The sequence below is a fragment of the Bombina bombina genome, chromosome 7, assembly GCF_027579735.1.
Source record: "Bombina bombina isolate aBomBom1 chromosome 7, aBomBom1.pri, whole genome shotgun sequence".
Taxonomy (NCBI): Eukaryota; Metazoa; Chordata; class Amphibia; order Anura; family Bombinatoridae; genus Bombina; species Bombina bombina.
The window spans coordinates 172,223,768-172,240,086 of record NC_069505.1 but is presented as its reverse complement, the minus strand read 5'-3'; the positions used below and the strand labels follow the sequence as shown (position 1 = coordinate 172,240,086).

Below are 16,319 nucleotides of genomic sequence, written 5' to 3'. Positions count from 1 at the left end.
ATAACAAATAGACTAGAAGTCTTTCGGAAAGACTTAGTAGCTTCAACATAATATTTCAAAGCTCTAACAACATCCAAAGAATGCAACGATTTCTCCTTAGAATTCTTAGGATTAGGACATAATGAAGGAACCACAATTTCTCTACTAATGTTGTTGGAATTCACAACTTTAGGTAAAAATTCAAAAGAAGTTCGCAACACCGCCTTATCCTGATGAAAAATCAGAAAAGGAGACTCACAAGAAAGAACAGATAATTCAGAGACTCTTCTGGCAGAAGAGATTGCCAAAAGAAACAAAACTTTCCAAGAAAGTAATTTAATGTCCAATGAATGCATAGGTTCAAACGGAGGAGCTTGAAGAGCCCCCAGAACCAAATTCAAACTCCAAGGAGAAGAAATTGACTTAATGACAGGCTTTATACGAACCAAAGCTTGTACAAAACAATGAATATCAGGAAGATTAGCAATCTTTCTGTGAAAAAGAACAGAAAGAGCAGAGATTTGTCCTTTCAAAGAACTTGCGGATAAACCTTTATCTAAACCATCCTGAAGAAACTGTAAAATTCTCGGAATTCTAAAAGAATGCCAAGAAAAATGATGAGAAAGACACCAAGAAATATAAGTCTTCCAGACTCTATAATATATCTCTCTGGATACAGATTTACGAACCTGTAACATAGTATTAATCACAGAGTCAGAGAAACCTCTTTGACCAAGAATCAAGCGTTCAATCTCCATACCTTTAAATTTAAGGATTTGAGATCCTGATGGAAAAAAGGACCTTGCGACAGAAGGTCTGGTCGTAGCGGAAGAGTCCACGGATGGCAAGAGGCCATCCGGACAAGATCCGCATACCAAAACCTGTGAGGCCATGCCGGAGCTACCAGCAGAACAAACGAGCATTCCTTCAGAATCTTGGAGATTACTCTTGGAAGAAGAACTAGAGGCGGAAAGATATAGGCAGGATGATACTTCCAAGGAAGTGATAATGCATCCACTGCTTCCGCCTGAGGATCCCGGGATCTGGACAGATACCTGGGAAGTTTCTTGTTTAGATGAGAGGCCATCAGATCTATTTCTGGAAGCTCCCACATTTGAACAATCTGAAGAAATACCTCTGGGTGAAGAGACCATTCGCCCGGATGCAACGTTTGGCGACTGAGATAATCCGCTTCCCAATTGTCTATACCTGGGATATGAACCGCAGAGATTAGACAGGAGCTGGATTCCGCCCAAACCAAAATTCGAGATACTTCTTTCATAGCCAGAGGACTGTGAGTCCCTCCTTGATGATTGATGTATGCCACAGTTGTGACATTGTCTGTCTGAAAACAAATTAACGATTCTCTCTTCAGAAGAGGCCAAAACTGAAGAGCTCTGAAAACTGCACGGAGTTCCAAAATATTGATCGGTAATCTCACCTCCTGAGATTCCCAAACTCCTTGTGCCGTCAGAGATCCCCACACAGCTCCCCAACCTGTGAGACTTGCATCTGTTGAAATTACAGTCCAGGTCGGAAGCACAAAAGAAGCCCCCTGAATTAAACGATGGTGATCTGTCCACCACGTTAGAGAGTGTCGTACAATCGGTTTTAAAGATATTAATTGAGATATCTTTGTGTAATCCTTGCACCATTGATTCAGCATACAGAGCTGAAGAGGTCGCATGTGAAAACGAGCAAAGGGGATCGCGTCCGATGCAGCAGTCATAAGACCTAGAATTTCCATGCATAAGGCTACCGAAGGGAATGATTGTGACTGAAGGTTTCGACAAGCTGAAATCAATTTTAGACGTCTCTTGTCTGTTAAAGACAGAGTCATGGACACTGAATCTATCTGGAAACCCAGAAAGGTTACCCTTGTCTGAGGAATCAATGAACTTTTTGGTGAATTGATCCTCCAACCATGATCTTGAAGAAACAACACAAGTCGATTCGTATGAGATTCTGCTAAATGTAAAGACTGAGCAAGTACCAAGATATCGTCCAAATAAAAAATACCACAATACCCTGTTCTCTGATTACAGACAGAAGGGCACCGAGAACCTTTGTAAAAATTCTTGGAGCTGTAGCTAGGCCAAACGGCAGAGCCACAAACTGGTAATGCTTGTCCAGAAAAGAGAATCTCAGGAACGGATAATGATCTGGATGAATCTGAATATGCAGATATGCATCCTGTAAATCTATTGTGGACATATAATGCCCTTGCTGAACAAAAGGCAAGATAGTCCTTACAGTTACCATTTTGAACGTTGGTATCCTTACATAACGATTCAATATTTTTAGATCCTGAACTGGTCTGAAGGAATTCTCCTTCTTTGGTACAATGAAGAGATTTGAATAAAACCCCATCCCCTGGTTCCAGAACTGGAACCGGCATAATTACTCCAGCCAACTCTAGATCTGAAACACAATTCAGAAATGCTTGAGCTTTCACTGGATTTACTGGGATACGGGAAAGAAAAAATCTCTTTGCAGGAGGTCTCATCTTGAAACCAATTCTGTACCCTTCTGAAACAATGTTCTGAATCCAAAGATTGTGAACAGAATTGATCCAAATTTCTTTGAAATAACGTAACCTGCCCCCTACCAGCTGAGCTGGAATGAGGGCCGCACCTTCATGTGGACTTAGAAGCTGGCTTTGCCTTTCTAGAAGGCTTGGATTTATTCCAGATTGGAGATGGTTTCCAAACTGAAACTGCTCCTGAGGATGAAGGATCAGGCTTTTGTTCTTTGTTGAAACGAAAGGAACGAAAACGATTATTAGCCCTGTTTTTACCCTTAGATTTTCTATCCTGTGGTAAAAAAGTTCCTTTCCCACCAGTAACAGTTGAGGTAATAGAATCCAACTGAGAACCAAATAATTTGTTACCCTGGAAAGAAATGGAAAGTAGAGTTGATTTAGAAGCCATATCAGCATTCCAAGTTTTAAGCCATAAAGCTCTTCTAGCTAAAATAGCTAGAGACATAAACCTGACATCAACTCTGATAATATCAAAAATGGCATCACAGATAAAATTATTAGCATGTTGAAGAAGAATAATAATATTATGAGAATCATGATCTGTTACTTGTTGCGCTAAAGTTTCCAACCAAAAAGTTGAAGCTGCAGCAACATCAGCCAATGATATAGCAGGTCTAAGAAGATTACCTGAACACAGATAAGCTTTTCTTAGAAAGGATTAAATTTTCCTATCTAAAGAATCCTTAAACGAAGTACCATCTGACGTAGGAATAGTAGTACGTTTAGCAAGGGTAGAAATAGCCCCATCAACTCTAGGGATTTTGTCCCAAAATTCTAATCTGTCAGACGGCACAGGATATAATTGCTTAAAACGTTTAGAAGGAGTAAATGAATTACCCAATTTATCCCATTCTCTGGAAATTACTTCAGAAATAGCATTAGGAACAGGAAAAACTTCTGGAATAACCACAGGAGATTTAAAGACCTTATCTAAACGTTTAGAATTAGTATCAAGAGGACCAGAATCCTCGATTTCTAAAGCAATTAGTACTTCTTTAAGTAAAGAACGAATAAATTCCATTTTAAATAAATATGAAGATTTATCAGCATCAATCTCTGAGACAGAATCCTCTGAACCAGAAGAGTCATCAGAATCAGAATGATGATGTTCATTTAAAAATTCATCTGTAGAAAGAGAAGTTTTAAAAACATAATTTATGCTTACCTGATAAATTCCTTTCTTCTGTTGTGTGATCAGTCCACGGGTCATCATTACTTCGGGGATATAACTCCTCCCCAACAGGAAATGCAAGAGGATTCACCCAGCAGAGCTGATATAGCTCCTCCCCTCTACGTCAGTCCCAGTCATTCGACCAAGAATCAACGAGAAAGGAGTAACCAAGGGTGAAGTGGTGACTGGAGTATAATTTAAAAGATATTTACCTGCCTTAAAAACAGGGCGGGCCGTGGACTGATCACACAACAGAAGAAAGGAATTTATCAGGTAAGCATAAATGATGTTTTCTTCTGTTATGTGTGATCAGTCCACGGGTCATCATTACTTCTGGGATACCAATACCAAAGCAAAAGTACACGGATGACGGGAGGGATAGGCAGGCTCATTATACAGAAGGAACCACTGCCTGAAGAACCTTTCTCCCAAAAATAGCCTCCGAAGAAGCAAAAGTGTCAAATTTGGAAAATTTGGAAAAAGTATGAAGCGAAGACCAAGTTGCAGCCTTGCAAATCTGTTCAACAGAGGCCTCATTCTTAAAGGCCCAAGTGGAAGCCACAGCTCTAGTGGAGTGAGCTGTAATTCTTTCAGGAGGCTGCTGTCCAGCAGTCTCATAGGCTAAACGTATTATGCTACGAAGCCAAAACGAGAGAGAGGTAGCAGAAGCTTTTTGACCTCTCCTCTGTCCAGAATAAACGACAAACAGGGAAGAAGTTTGGCGAAAATCTTTAGTTGCCTGCAAGTAGAACTTGAGGGCACGAACTACATCCAGATTGTGTAGAAGACGTTCCTTCTTTGAAGAAGGATTTGGACACAAGGATGGAACGACAATCTCTTGATTGATATTCCTGTTAGTAACTACCTTAGGTAAGAACCCAGGTTTAGTACGCAGAACTACCTTGTCTGAGTGAAAAATCAGATAAGGAGAATCACAATGTAATGCTGATAACTCAGAGACTCTTCGAGCCGAGGAAATAGCCATTAAAAACAGAACTTTCCAAGATAACAATTTTATATCAATGGAATGAAGGGGTTCAAATGGAACACCTTGTAAAACGTTAAGAACTAAGTTTAAACTCCATGGCGGAGCAACGGCTTTAAACACAGGCTTGATCCTAGCTAAAGCCTGACCAAAGGCCTGGACGTCTGGATTTTCTGACAGACGCCTGTGTAACAAGATGGACAGAGCTGAAATCTGTCCCTTTAATGAACTAGCCGATAAACCCTTTTCTAAACCTTCTTGTAGAAAAGACAATATCCTAGGGATCCTAACCTTACTCCAGGAGTAACGTTTGGATTCGCACCAGTATAGGTATTTGCGCCATATTTTATGGTAAATCTTTCTGGTAACAGGCTTCCTAGCCTGGATCAGGGTATCAATAACCGACTCAGAAAAACCACGCTTTGATAAAATCAAGCGTTCAATTTCCAAGCAGTCAGTTTCAGAGAAGTTAGATTTTGATGTTTGAATGGACCCTGTATCAGAAGGTCCTGTCTTAGAGGTAGAGACCAAGGTGGACAGGATGACATGTCCACTAGATCTGCATACCAAGTCCTGCGTGGCCATGCAGGCGCTATTAGAATCACTGATGCTCTCTCCTGTTTGATTTTCGCAATTAATCGAGGAAGCAGCGGGAAGGGTGGAAACACATAAGCCATCCCGAAGTTCCAAGGTGCTGTCAAAGCATCTATCAGAACCGCTCCCGGATCCCTGGATCTGGACCCGTAGTGAGGAAGTTTGGCGTTCTGGCGAGACGCCATGAGATCTATCTCTGGTTTGCCCCAACGTCGAAGTATTTGGGCAAAGATCTCCGGATGAAGTTCCCACTCTCCCGGATGAAAAGTCTGGCGACTCAAGAAATCCGCCTCCCAGTTCTCCACTCCCGGGATGTGGATTGCTGACAGGTGGCAAGAGTGAGACTCTGCCCAGCGAATTATCTTTGATACTTCCATCATTGCTAGGGAGCTTCTTGTCCCTCCCTGATGGTTGATGTAAGCTACAGTCGTGATATTGTCCGACTGAAACCTGATGAACCCCTGAGTTGTTAATTGGGGCCAAGCCAGAAGGGCATTGAGAACTGCCCTCAATTCCAGAATGTTTATTGGAAGGAGACTCTCCTCCTGATTCCATAATCCCTGAGCCTTCAGAGAATTCCAGACAGCGCCCCAACCTAGCAGGCTGGCGTCTGTTGTTACGATTGTCCAGTCTGGCCTGCTGAATGGCATCCCCCTGGACAGGTGTGGCCGATAAAGCCACCATAGAAGAGAATTTCTGGTCTCTTGATTCAGATTTAGAGTAGGGGACAAATCTGAGTAATCCCCATTCCACTGACTTAGCATGCACAATTGCAGCGGTCTGAGGTGTAGGCGTGCAAAAGGTACTATGTCCATTGCCGCTACCATTAAGCCGATCACCTCCATGCATTGAGCTACTGACGGGTGTTGAATGGAATGAAGGACACGGCATGCATCTTGAAGCTTTGTTAACCTGTCTTCTGTCAGGTAAATCTTCATTTCTACAGAATCTATAAGAGTCCCCAAGAATGGAACTCTTGTGAGAGGAAAAAGAGAACTCTTCTTTTCGTTCACTTTCCATCCATGCGACCTTAGAAATGCCAGAACTAACTCTGTATGAGACTTGGCAGTTTGAAAGCTTGAAGCTTGTATTAGAATGTCGTCTAGGTACGGAGCTACCGAAATCCCTCGCGGTCTTAGTACCGCCAGAAGGGCACCCAGAACCTTTGTGAAGATTCTTGGGGCCGTAGCCAATCCGAATGGAAGAGCCACAAACTGGTAGTGCCTGTCTAGGAAGGCAAACCGTAGATACCGTTGATGATCCTTGTGAATCGGTATGTGAAGGTAAGCATCTTTTAAATCCACTGTGGTCATGTACTGACCCCTTTGGATCATAGGTAAGATTGTCCGAATAGTTTCCATTTTGAACGATGGAACTCTTAGGAATTTGTTTAGAATCTTTAAATCTAAGATTGGCCTGAAAGTTCCCTCTTTTTTGGGAACCACAAACAGGTTTGAGTAGAACCCTTGTCCTTGTTCCGACCGCGGAACTGGATGGATCACTCCCATTAATAACAGATCTTGTACACAGCGTAGAAACGCTTCTTTCTTTATCTGGTTTGTTGACAACCTTGACAGATGAAATCTCCCTTTTGGGGGAGATAATTTGAAGTCTAGAAGGTATCCCTGAGATATGATCTCCAGCGCCCAGGGATCCTGAACATCTCTTGCCCAGGCCTGGGCGAAGAGAGAAAGTCTGCCCCCCACTAGATCCGGTCCCGGATCGGGGGCTCTCGGTTCATGCTGTCTTTGGGGCAGCAGCAGGTTTCCTGGCCTGTTTGCCCTTATTCCAGGACTGGTTAGGTTTCCAGCCTTGCCTGTAACGAGCAACAGCTCCTTCCTGTTTTGGTGCAGTGGAGGTTGACGCTGCTCCTGTTTTGAAATTCCGAAAGGGACGAAAATTAGACTGTCTAGCCTTAGCTTTGGCTTTGTCTTGAGGTAGGGCGTGGCCCTTACCTCCTGTAATGTCAGCGATAATTTCTTTCAAACCGGGCCCAAATAAAGACTGCCCCTTGAAAGGTATATTAAGTAATTTGGACTTAGAAGTAACATCAGCTGACCAGGATTTTAGCCACAGTGCTCTACGTGCCTGTATGGCGAATCCTGAGTTCTTAGCCGTAAGTTTGGTTAAATGTACTACGGCCTCCGAAATGAATGAATTAGCTAGTTTAAGGACTCTAAGCCTGTCCATAATGTCGTCTAGCGTAGATGAACTAAGGTTCTCTTCCAGAGACTCAATCCAAAATGCTGCCGCAGCCGTAATCGGCGCGATACATGCAAGGGGTTGCAATATAAAACCTTGTTGAACAAACATTTTCTTAAGGTAACCCTCTAATTTTTTATCCATTGGATCTGAAAAAGCACAGCTATCCTCCACCGGGATAGTGGTACGCTTAGCTAAAGTAGAAACTGCTCCCTCCACCTTAGGGACCGTTTGCCATAAGTCCCGAGTGGTGGCGTCTATTGGAAACATCTTTCTAAATATTGGAGGGGGTGAGAACGGCACACCGGGTCTATCCCACTCCTTAGTAACAATTTCAGTTAATCTCTTAGGTATAGGAAAAACGTCAGTACTCGCCGGTACCGCAAAGTATTTATCCAACCTACACAGTTTCTCTGGTATTGCAACGGTGTTACAATCATTGAGAGCTGCTAAGACCTCCCCTAGTAATACACGGAGGTTCTCCAATTTAAATTTAAAATTTGAAATATCTGAATCCAATCTGTTTGGATCAGAACCGTCACCCACAGAATGAAGCTCTCCGTCCTCATGCTCTGCAAGCTGTGACGCAGTATCAGACATGGCCCTAGTATTGTCAGCGCACTCTGTTCTCACCCCAGAGTGATCACGCTTGCCTCTTAGTTCTAGTAATTTAGACAAAACTTCAGTCATAACAGTAGCCATATCATGTAATGTTATCTGTAATGGCCGCCCAGATGTATTAGGCGCCATAATATCATGTACCTCCCGGGCGGGAGATGCAGGTACTGCCGCGTGAGGCGAGTTAGTCGGCATAACTCTCCCCTCGCAGTTTGGTGAAATTTGTTCACATTGTACAGATTGACTTTTATTTAAAGTAGCATCAATACAGTTAGTACATAAATTTCTATTGGGCTCCACCTTGGCATTGGAACAAATGACACAGATATCTTCCTCTGAGTCAGACATGTTTAACACACTAGCAATAACTTGTAACCTGGTTATAATCTTTTTTAGCAAAAACGTACTGTGCCTCAAAGAGGTACTTAAACGATTAAATGACAGTTGAGATAATGAACTGAAAAACAGTTATAGCATCAACTTTAAAATAACACAACTTTTAGCAAAGGTTTGTTCCCATTAGTAAATAACAATAACTAAATTTGACATAAAAAATTATAGAGTAACGTTTTTATTCACAGTCAATATAAAATTCTCACAGCTCTGCTGAGAGAATGTACCTCCCTTCAAAGAAGTTTGAAGACCCCTGAGATCTGTCAGTGAACCAGATCATGCAGGAAATATAATAGTAGCTGACTGGAAATTTTTGATGCGTAGCAAAGAGCGCCAAAAACGGCCCCTCCCTCTCACACACAGCAGTGAGGAGAAACGAAACTGTCACAATTTAAAGCAGACAACTGCCAAGTGGAAAATAATGCCCAAACATTTATTCACTCAGTACCTCAGCAATGTAAACGATTCTACATTCCAGCAAAAACGTTTAACATGATAATATTTATTAAAAGGATTAGTGACCTTTAACAGAGTAGTTCCGGTGAAATACCATTCCCAGAATACTGAAGAGTATACATACATGTCATTATAACGGTATAGCAGGATTTTCTCATCAATTCCATTCAGAAAATAAAAACTGCTACATACCTCAATGCAGATTCATCTGCCCGCTGTCCCCTGATCTGAAGCTTTTACCTCCCTCAGATGGCCGAGAACAGCAATATGATCTTAACTACTCCGGTTAAAATCATAGTAAAAAACTCTGGTAGATTCTTCTTCAAACTCTGCCAGAGAAGTAATAACACGCTCCGGTGCTATTGTAAAATAACAAACTTTTGATTGAAGTCATAAAAACTAAGTATAATCACCATAGTCCTCTCACACATCCTATCTAATCGTTGGGTGCAAGAGAATGACTGGGACTGACGTAGAGGGGAGGAGCTATATCAGCTCTGCTGGGTGAATCCTCTTGCATTTCCTGTTGGGGAGGAGTTATATCCCCGAAGTAATGATGACCCGTGGACTGATCACACATAACAGAAGAAATATTTTTTATGTTTACTAGAAGGAGAAATAACAGACATAGCCTTCTTGATGGATTCAGAAACAAAATCTCTTATGTTATCAGGAACATTCTGTACCTTAGATGTTGAAGGAACTGCAACAGGCAATGGTAAATTACTAAAGGAAATATTATCTGCATTAACAAGTTTGTTATGACAATTAATACAAACAACAGCCGGAGTAATAGCTACCAAAAGTTTACAGCAGATACACTTAGCTTTGGTAGTTCCAGCACTAGACAGCGATTTTCCTGAAGTATCTTCTGACTCAGATGCAACGTGAGACATCTTGCAATATGTAAGAGAAAAAGCAACATATAAAGCAAAATTGATCAAATTCCTTAAATGACAGTTTCAGGAATGGGAAAAAATGCCAATAAACAAGCTTCTAGCAACCAGAAGCAAAGAAAAAATGAGACTGAAATAATGTGGAGACAAAAGCGACGCCCATATTTTTTAGCGCCAAATAAGACGCCCACATTATTTGGCGCCTAAATGCTTTTTGGCGCCAAAAATGACGCCACATCCGGAACGCCGACATTTTTGGCGCAAAAGGACGTCAAAAAATGACGCAACTTCCGGCGACACGTATGACGCCGGAAACAGAAAAGATTTTTTGCGCCAAAAAAGTCAGCGCCAAGAATGACGCAATAAAATGAAGCATTTTCAGCCCCCGCGAGCCTAACAGCCCACAGGGAAAAAGAGTCAAATCTTTAAGGTAAGAAAAAATGATTGATTCAAATGCATTATCCCAAATATGAAACAGACTGTCTGAAAATAAGGAATGTTGAACATCCTGAGTCAAGGCAAATAAATGTTTGAATACATATATTTAGAACTTTATAAACAAAGTGCCCAACCATAGCTTAGAGTGTCACAGAAAATAAGATTTACTTACCCCAGGACACTCATCTACATGTTTGTAGAAAGCCAAACCAGTACTGAAACGAAAATCAGCAAAGGTAATGGTATATAAATAAGAGTATATCGTCGATCTGAAAAGGGAGGTAAGAGATGAATCTCTACAACCGATAACAGAGAACCTATGAAATAGACCCCGTAGAAGGAGATCACTGCATTCAAAATAGGCAATACTCTCCTCACATCCCTCTGACATTCACTGCACGCTGAGAGGAAAACCGGGCTCCAACTTGCTGCGGAGCGCATATCAACGTAGAATCTAGCACAAACTTACTTCACCACCTCCATAGGAGGCAAAGTTTGTAAAACTGAATTGTGGGTGTGGTGAGGGGTGTATTTATAGGCATTTTGAGGTTTGGGAAACTTTGCCCCTCCTGGTAGGAATGTATATCCCATACGTCACTAGCTCATGGACTCTTGCTAATTACATGAAAGAAATGATAACATTTTGCAAAATATTACACTGCCCCCATCTGGCAACTTCATAATGTCACCCAGCTGGAAAACTTATTTGTGGCAAACACAGTTACAATTATACGCAAGCTAGCACTGCAGGCAAAGAGCAGATACAGAGCTCAATCTGCAGTGGGTTTAAACCAACACATTTGTTCAAAGTATAGGTGCCAGAAATGTTAAGAGATTTTTTTATTTATTTATTTCGCAAGATATGGTGAGTCCACGGCTTCATTAATTACTGTTGGGAATATCACTCCTGGCCAGCAAGAGTAGGCAAAGAGCACCACAGTCAAACTGTTAAGTATACCTTCCCACAAACCCCACCTCATTCTCTTTGCCTTCGGTGCAAGGAGGAGGTGAAGTTTTGGTGTCTGAAGAAGATTGGATTTATTTCACTTCAATCAAGATTTTATTATTTTGAAAGCCGGAGCAGGTTTGCTCTGATCTTTCCTTTCAAGGTTGGGTCTATCCGTACTCCACGTTAGCCTCTTAAGTAAGGCAGTGGTGGCTTTAAAGCAGTTAGGAACTTGTGAAGTGGGCTTCACTGCGTTTTTCTAACATGTTGCTGCCCTAGTATAGAAAGCCAGAGTAGGCTTACTCTGTTCTGTTTTCTACAGGTCTATGTGAGGAGTGGCATCCACACACACCGGGTAGGCTGTCCTCCTGCCAGACGGCTAGATGCTGGTAAGTGCTTGGTCTTCTATATTTGGGGCCTTGCACTTCTGAGTAACTTATGCTGCATTATTTGTGGGACATATATTTCCTGGGGCAGGATATTCTAGGCAGGACGCAGGCACTCGTGATTACAGGAGACTAGGGGTTAATACTTAATTGATCTCTCTATTTCACCATTTATTCATTTTTATTTGTAATCCCTAGGATGAATTTTTGTGGCAATTATACTATATCGACAATACAGGCTCCAAGCATAGGCATCAGATCTTTAAGAGGTGCGCTCTTTAATAACGTTTATATAGGAGCGTCACGTTTGTTTTTTTCATTGTCCTAAAGGAGTACGGACAGAGGGAGAAGCGCTTATGTTTTACTTATGTCAGCGGGTTTTTGCTGAGTTTGGGGTAGCCAGTATGAAGACGCGCAGTTAAATTTAGTTAAGTGCTTCTTCTCTGCTGTGTTGGTTCCCGTCTTCTTCCTTTTGTATGGCGGAGAAGCGCCATTTTCGGCTTACCTGAGCCGGTCGTGTTACCACGCCCCCCCTTTTTTTTTCTCTGACAGAGCGGAGAGATGTGTTCTATAGATACAGATGTTTCATGCTATGGAGCTGTGCCTCCTTGGAATACCTTGTTCTTGGTGATGCAGTCTTTGGCATTATTTCAATGTTTTTTTTATCATGCATTGAATTACAAGCAGAATCTAGTGACCTTTAGAGGGCACTAAAAGTTAGAAAATTGAGCCATCTCTAATACATTTTCCCTAGAGAGGTGTTCACAAATAATTTAATCCCACTTATGTTTGGTGGTAATATTTTATTTAAAAGTTGTTTTCTTTTAAAACTAGGTTTTGTGTCATATTTGTCATAATACTGGAACAGAGGCCTGTTCCTTTAAATTTAGGATTTGGTATCTTGAGTTACAGTATATATTACATATTGTGTGTTGCATACCCTTGCTTCAGGTATATAAGTACTAAATACCAGGACGTGGGTGCCTATGTGTTTATTTATAGGCTGGGTATGCCCTGAAACACTATTTGTTTGACATACATAATCCGTGCTGCATGTCTAATAGATTACTAATTTCTGATCCAATGTCTTCTTAGGATGATTCTGTTCAGGAAATGCCACAGCTTTCTCCTGTTAAATCCCAAGGCTCAATAGAGTCACATGCAGTGCCCTGCAGTTCCCATCTATCTCCTGGAGGAGTTATTGCCTGCAGAATTTGCTGCCCAGATGTCTTCTGCGGTATCTGGTGAATTAGCCGCTTTTCCTTTAATATGGGAAATCGTGAGAGGAACATTAGAGATTCAAATGGTATGGTTTCTGTTCCACCTGCCGCTACTCAGGTTGCCTCCTCAGATGAGGAGGATACGTCAGTAGCTTCTGAGGGTGACACCTCAGATTTGGACAGTATAATTCCATCATCGTGAATTAAAGGAGGTTTTGGCTATTGTGGACGACTTCGATTTCTTGTCGCTTTCAACCCTAAGATGTCTAGTAAACTTAATACTGCTTTTCAGACAGTGCAAGAGGATTCTTTTCTCAGGAATGGGAAACAAGTATTTTTCTGTCACTGTCTCCATTAAGTGGTAGGACATTTCTACTCTGGCTAAAAGAACTACGATTCATAGAGAGGATGGCTGTTCTTTCAGGATCATAGACCTGGAGGACGTGTATTTTCAAGTTCCTGCGTTATTTGCCGTTTAGTCAAACACTTTGTTTGTGGCTTTTGACTTTGACCTTGCCACGGCCCCCAGAGGGGGCTATCTTGGCAGCGATCAGGTTTCAGGGTATTGTTTACCCTTCCTGGATGACTCAATGGTTCAGGCGCAATCTTTTTCAACAAGCTTACTCTCATACAAAGATCTTGTTGTCTTTCTTCATTTCCACGCATGGAAGTGAATATGAAAACGAGTTCCCTTGTTTCAGCTTCAGGAGTAGTTTCTTAGGAAATTAGTTTCCCTATCTCTGAAGATATTTTTGACAGAGTCAGCAAATAGTGGATTATTTCCTTGTGACTCTATCGGCACTCTGTTTGGCCCTTCAGTGGCTCAATGTATGGCGGTGATTGGTCTAATGGTTGTTTCATTGGACATAATCCCTTTGTTTGATTCCATCTGAGAGTCTGCTGTTTGACAGTTCAGATAGTGGACCGGGGATCTTATGGCTCTGTCAGAGGATGGATCTAGATCTGTCAACATGAGATTCTTCCATGTGGATCAGAGAGGGGAATTAGTGGTAGAGCGCTCGCTTAGCTTGCAAGAGGTAGCGGGATCGTTGCCCGCATTCTTTAGAATCTTTTGGTTATCTCAGGAGCATCTGTCTCGGGGGAAAACATGCTTCTGGAGACCTTCCTGAGTAATAGTGACCACGGTTGCTAGTCTGTAGTTTGGTGACAATGTTCTTGGGAGGAGTCTGCTCTCCCCATAACAATCGTGGAGTTGAAAGCAATCTACAACGTTTTGATGGCTTGGCCTCAGTTAACATACCCCTTTTTTTTGGGTTCCAGTGGAACAATTTCGTCTCAGTGGTTTTCATTAACCACCCAGGAGGAACCTGGCGTTCCTTTGCCATAATTGGTGTGGATGTTCGGTGGGCGGACTCTCACATTCGTTGTTTATCCACTATTCACATTTCATGAGTGAATACCAGGAGCGGTCTTCTTGAGCAGTCCGATTTTTCCATCTCGGGGAGTGGGTGTTTCTCCCAGAGGTGTTCTCCAGGTTAATCCTCGATTGGGGGGGTGTTGAAGATGGAGATGGAAGTTTGCCTAGCTTCCAAGTTAGGTTAAAAAGGTCAAGAGATCAGCAGGCTGCTCTGTTAAATACCCTAGCGGTGCCTTGGGATTTCAGTCTGACATCTCTGTTATTCAGTTTTCCCTCCTTCCACGAGTCATTGCTCGTATCAAATGGGAGTGAGCATCGGTATTTTAACAGTCCCTGCATAGTCTTGCAGGATCTGGTATACAGACCTAGCGGAGATGTATTTCTTCTACATTGGTGGTTGTTTCTGAGGAAGGACTTTCTAATTCAGGGTCCATTCTTTCATCCAACTTTCGTAGTCTCTGAAGATTTCTGCTAGGAGCTTGAATGCTTAGTTCCGTCTAAATGTGTTTTTTCTGAATCGTTCATTGTGACCATGATTCAGGCTTGCAAGCCTGTTACTGGTAATTTTTACCATAAGGTATGGCGTAAATTCCCTGATTGGCGTGAATCCTTGGACTACTCTTGGAAGTAGGGTCAGGATTCCTAGGGGTTTTGCCCTTCTCCGGGATGTTCTGGAGGATGGTTCGTCAGTCAGTTATCTGAAGGGTCAGATTTCTGTGGAACAGATTTGCAAGGCTGCAACTTGGTCTTCCTTACATTCTTTTTCTAAATTTTATAATTTTGATACTTTTGCTTCGGCTGAGGCTTCTTTTGGAAGAAATGTTTGTCAAGCGGTGGTGCCTTCTGTTTAGGGCTGCCTGTCTTGTCCCTCCCTATTCATCTGTGTCCTCTAGCTTGGGTATTGGTTCCCAACAGTAATTGATGAAGCCGTGGACTCACCATATCTTAGGAAAGAAAAACTAAATTTAGGCTTACCTGATAAATTTCTTTCTTTCTGGATATGGTGAGTCCACAGCCCTGCCCTTTATTTCAAGACAATTATTTTTGTCTAAACTTCAGGCACCTCTACACCTTGTGTTGCGCCTTTTTTTCTCCATTTACCTTTGGTCGAATGGCTGGGGTTTGTGGGAAGGGAAGTTATACTTAGCAGTTTGACTGTGGTGCTCTTTGCCTCCTCCTGCTGGCCAGAAGTGATATTCCCAACAGTAATTGATGAAGCTGTGGACTCATCATATCCGGAAAGAAAGAAATTTATCAGGTAAGCATAAATATTTTTTTTTAATTTATTTTTTTATGAAAACCCGTTTTAGGCTGGCTCCAAGATTTTGAACAAAAATTTGAAGCCATGTCTGATTAGATCAATTACTCTTCCCGAAAATCTCAAAAAAGTTAACAAATTTTTTTTTAAAGCCATTCCAGTAATATTCCATACCTGCATATTGATTGAAACTATCTTATGCTGATAATCATAAATCATTTAGTCTTAAACCACATTGTAAAACATTGCTATTCACACATAGTGCTTAAGACACATGTGCACTCCTGTGTCTACTTCAGTATGCACTTTTGCAAAGGGGTCACGTTTTAACCAAGATATACTTTTCATTAGCAGTACAATGTTTTGTTTAAATAAATTGTATGCCCTGTCTGACTTCCTGACCCTTTAACAAACCACATTTTCACCTATAATTGATGACTAAGCTTGTTGGTTATTCTAGCGTTGGATAATACCAAGCTGCTGATATTTTATTCCAAATTGTTTGAGGTGCATTATCCCTGTTTTATGGGAATCATATTCTCATTGAACACTTTGAAGGCCATCACATGACTACCATACTAAGTACCTGTGGGGTGGTGTGTGGTCGCATATCCAGGAAGCTGATGAGTAGCTGCATAGGTCTGCCTATGTAGAAGCTCAGTTTCTGAATGAGAAGGATGTCCTGCTCCATAACTCAAACTAAAGAACAAATAAAATAGAGATTGTTAATAACAGTGCAAATACTTTCAAAAGAAAACATTTCTTTTATTTTTATTTTATTAATCTTGTAATCTAGAGAATCATTGCACTTGTTGTAGAGCGAGCGAGAGATAAGGGTGTGTGTGTATGTATATATA

General features: G+C 41.6%; 1 protein-coding gene across 1 annotated transcript in view; it reads right to left on the bottom strand.

The window, feature by feature from the left end:
* The window catches only part of QSER1 (glutamine and serine rich 1), a 368,580-nt gene that overhangs the window by 220,248 nt on the left and 132,013 nt on the right, over positions 1-16,319 (bottom strand). Inside the window, exon 2 of the mRNA XM_053720408.1 lies at positions 16,049-16,161. Coding sequence (XP_053576383.1) covers positions 16,049-16,161 — 113 coding nt within the window. The remainder of the gene's footprint in view (positions 1-16,048; positions 16,162-16,319) is intronic.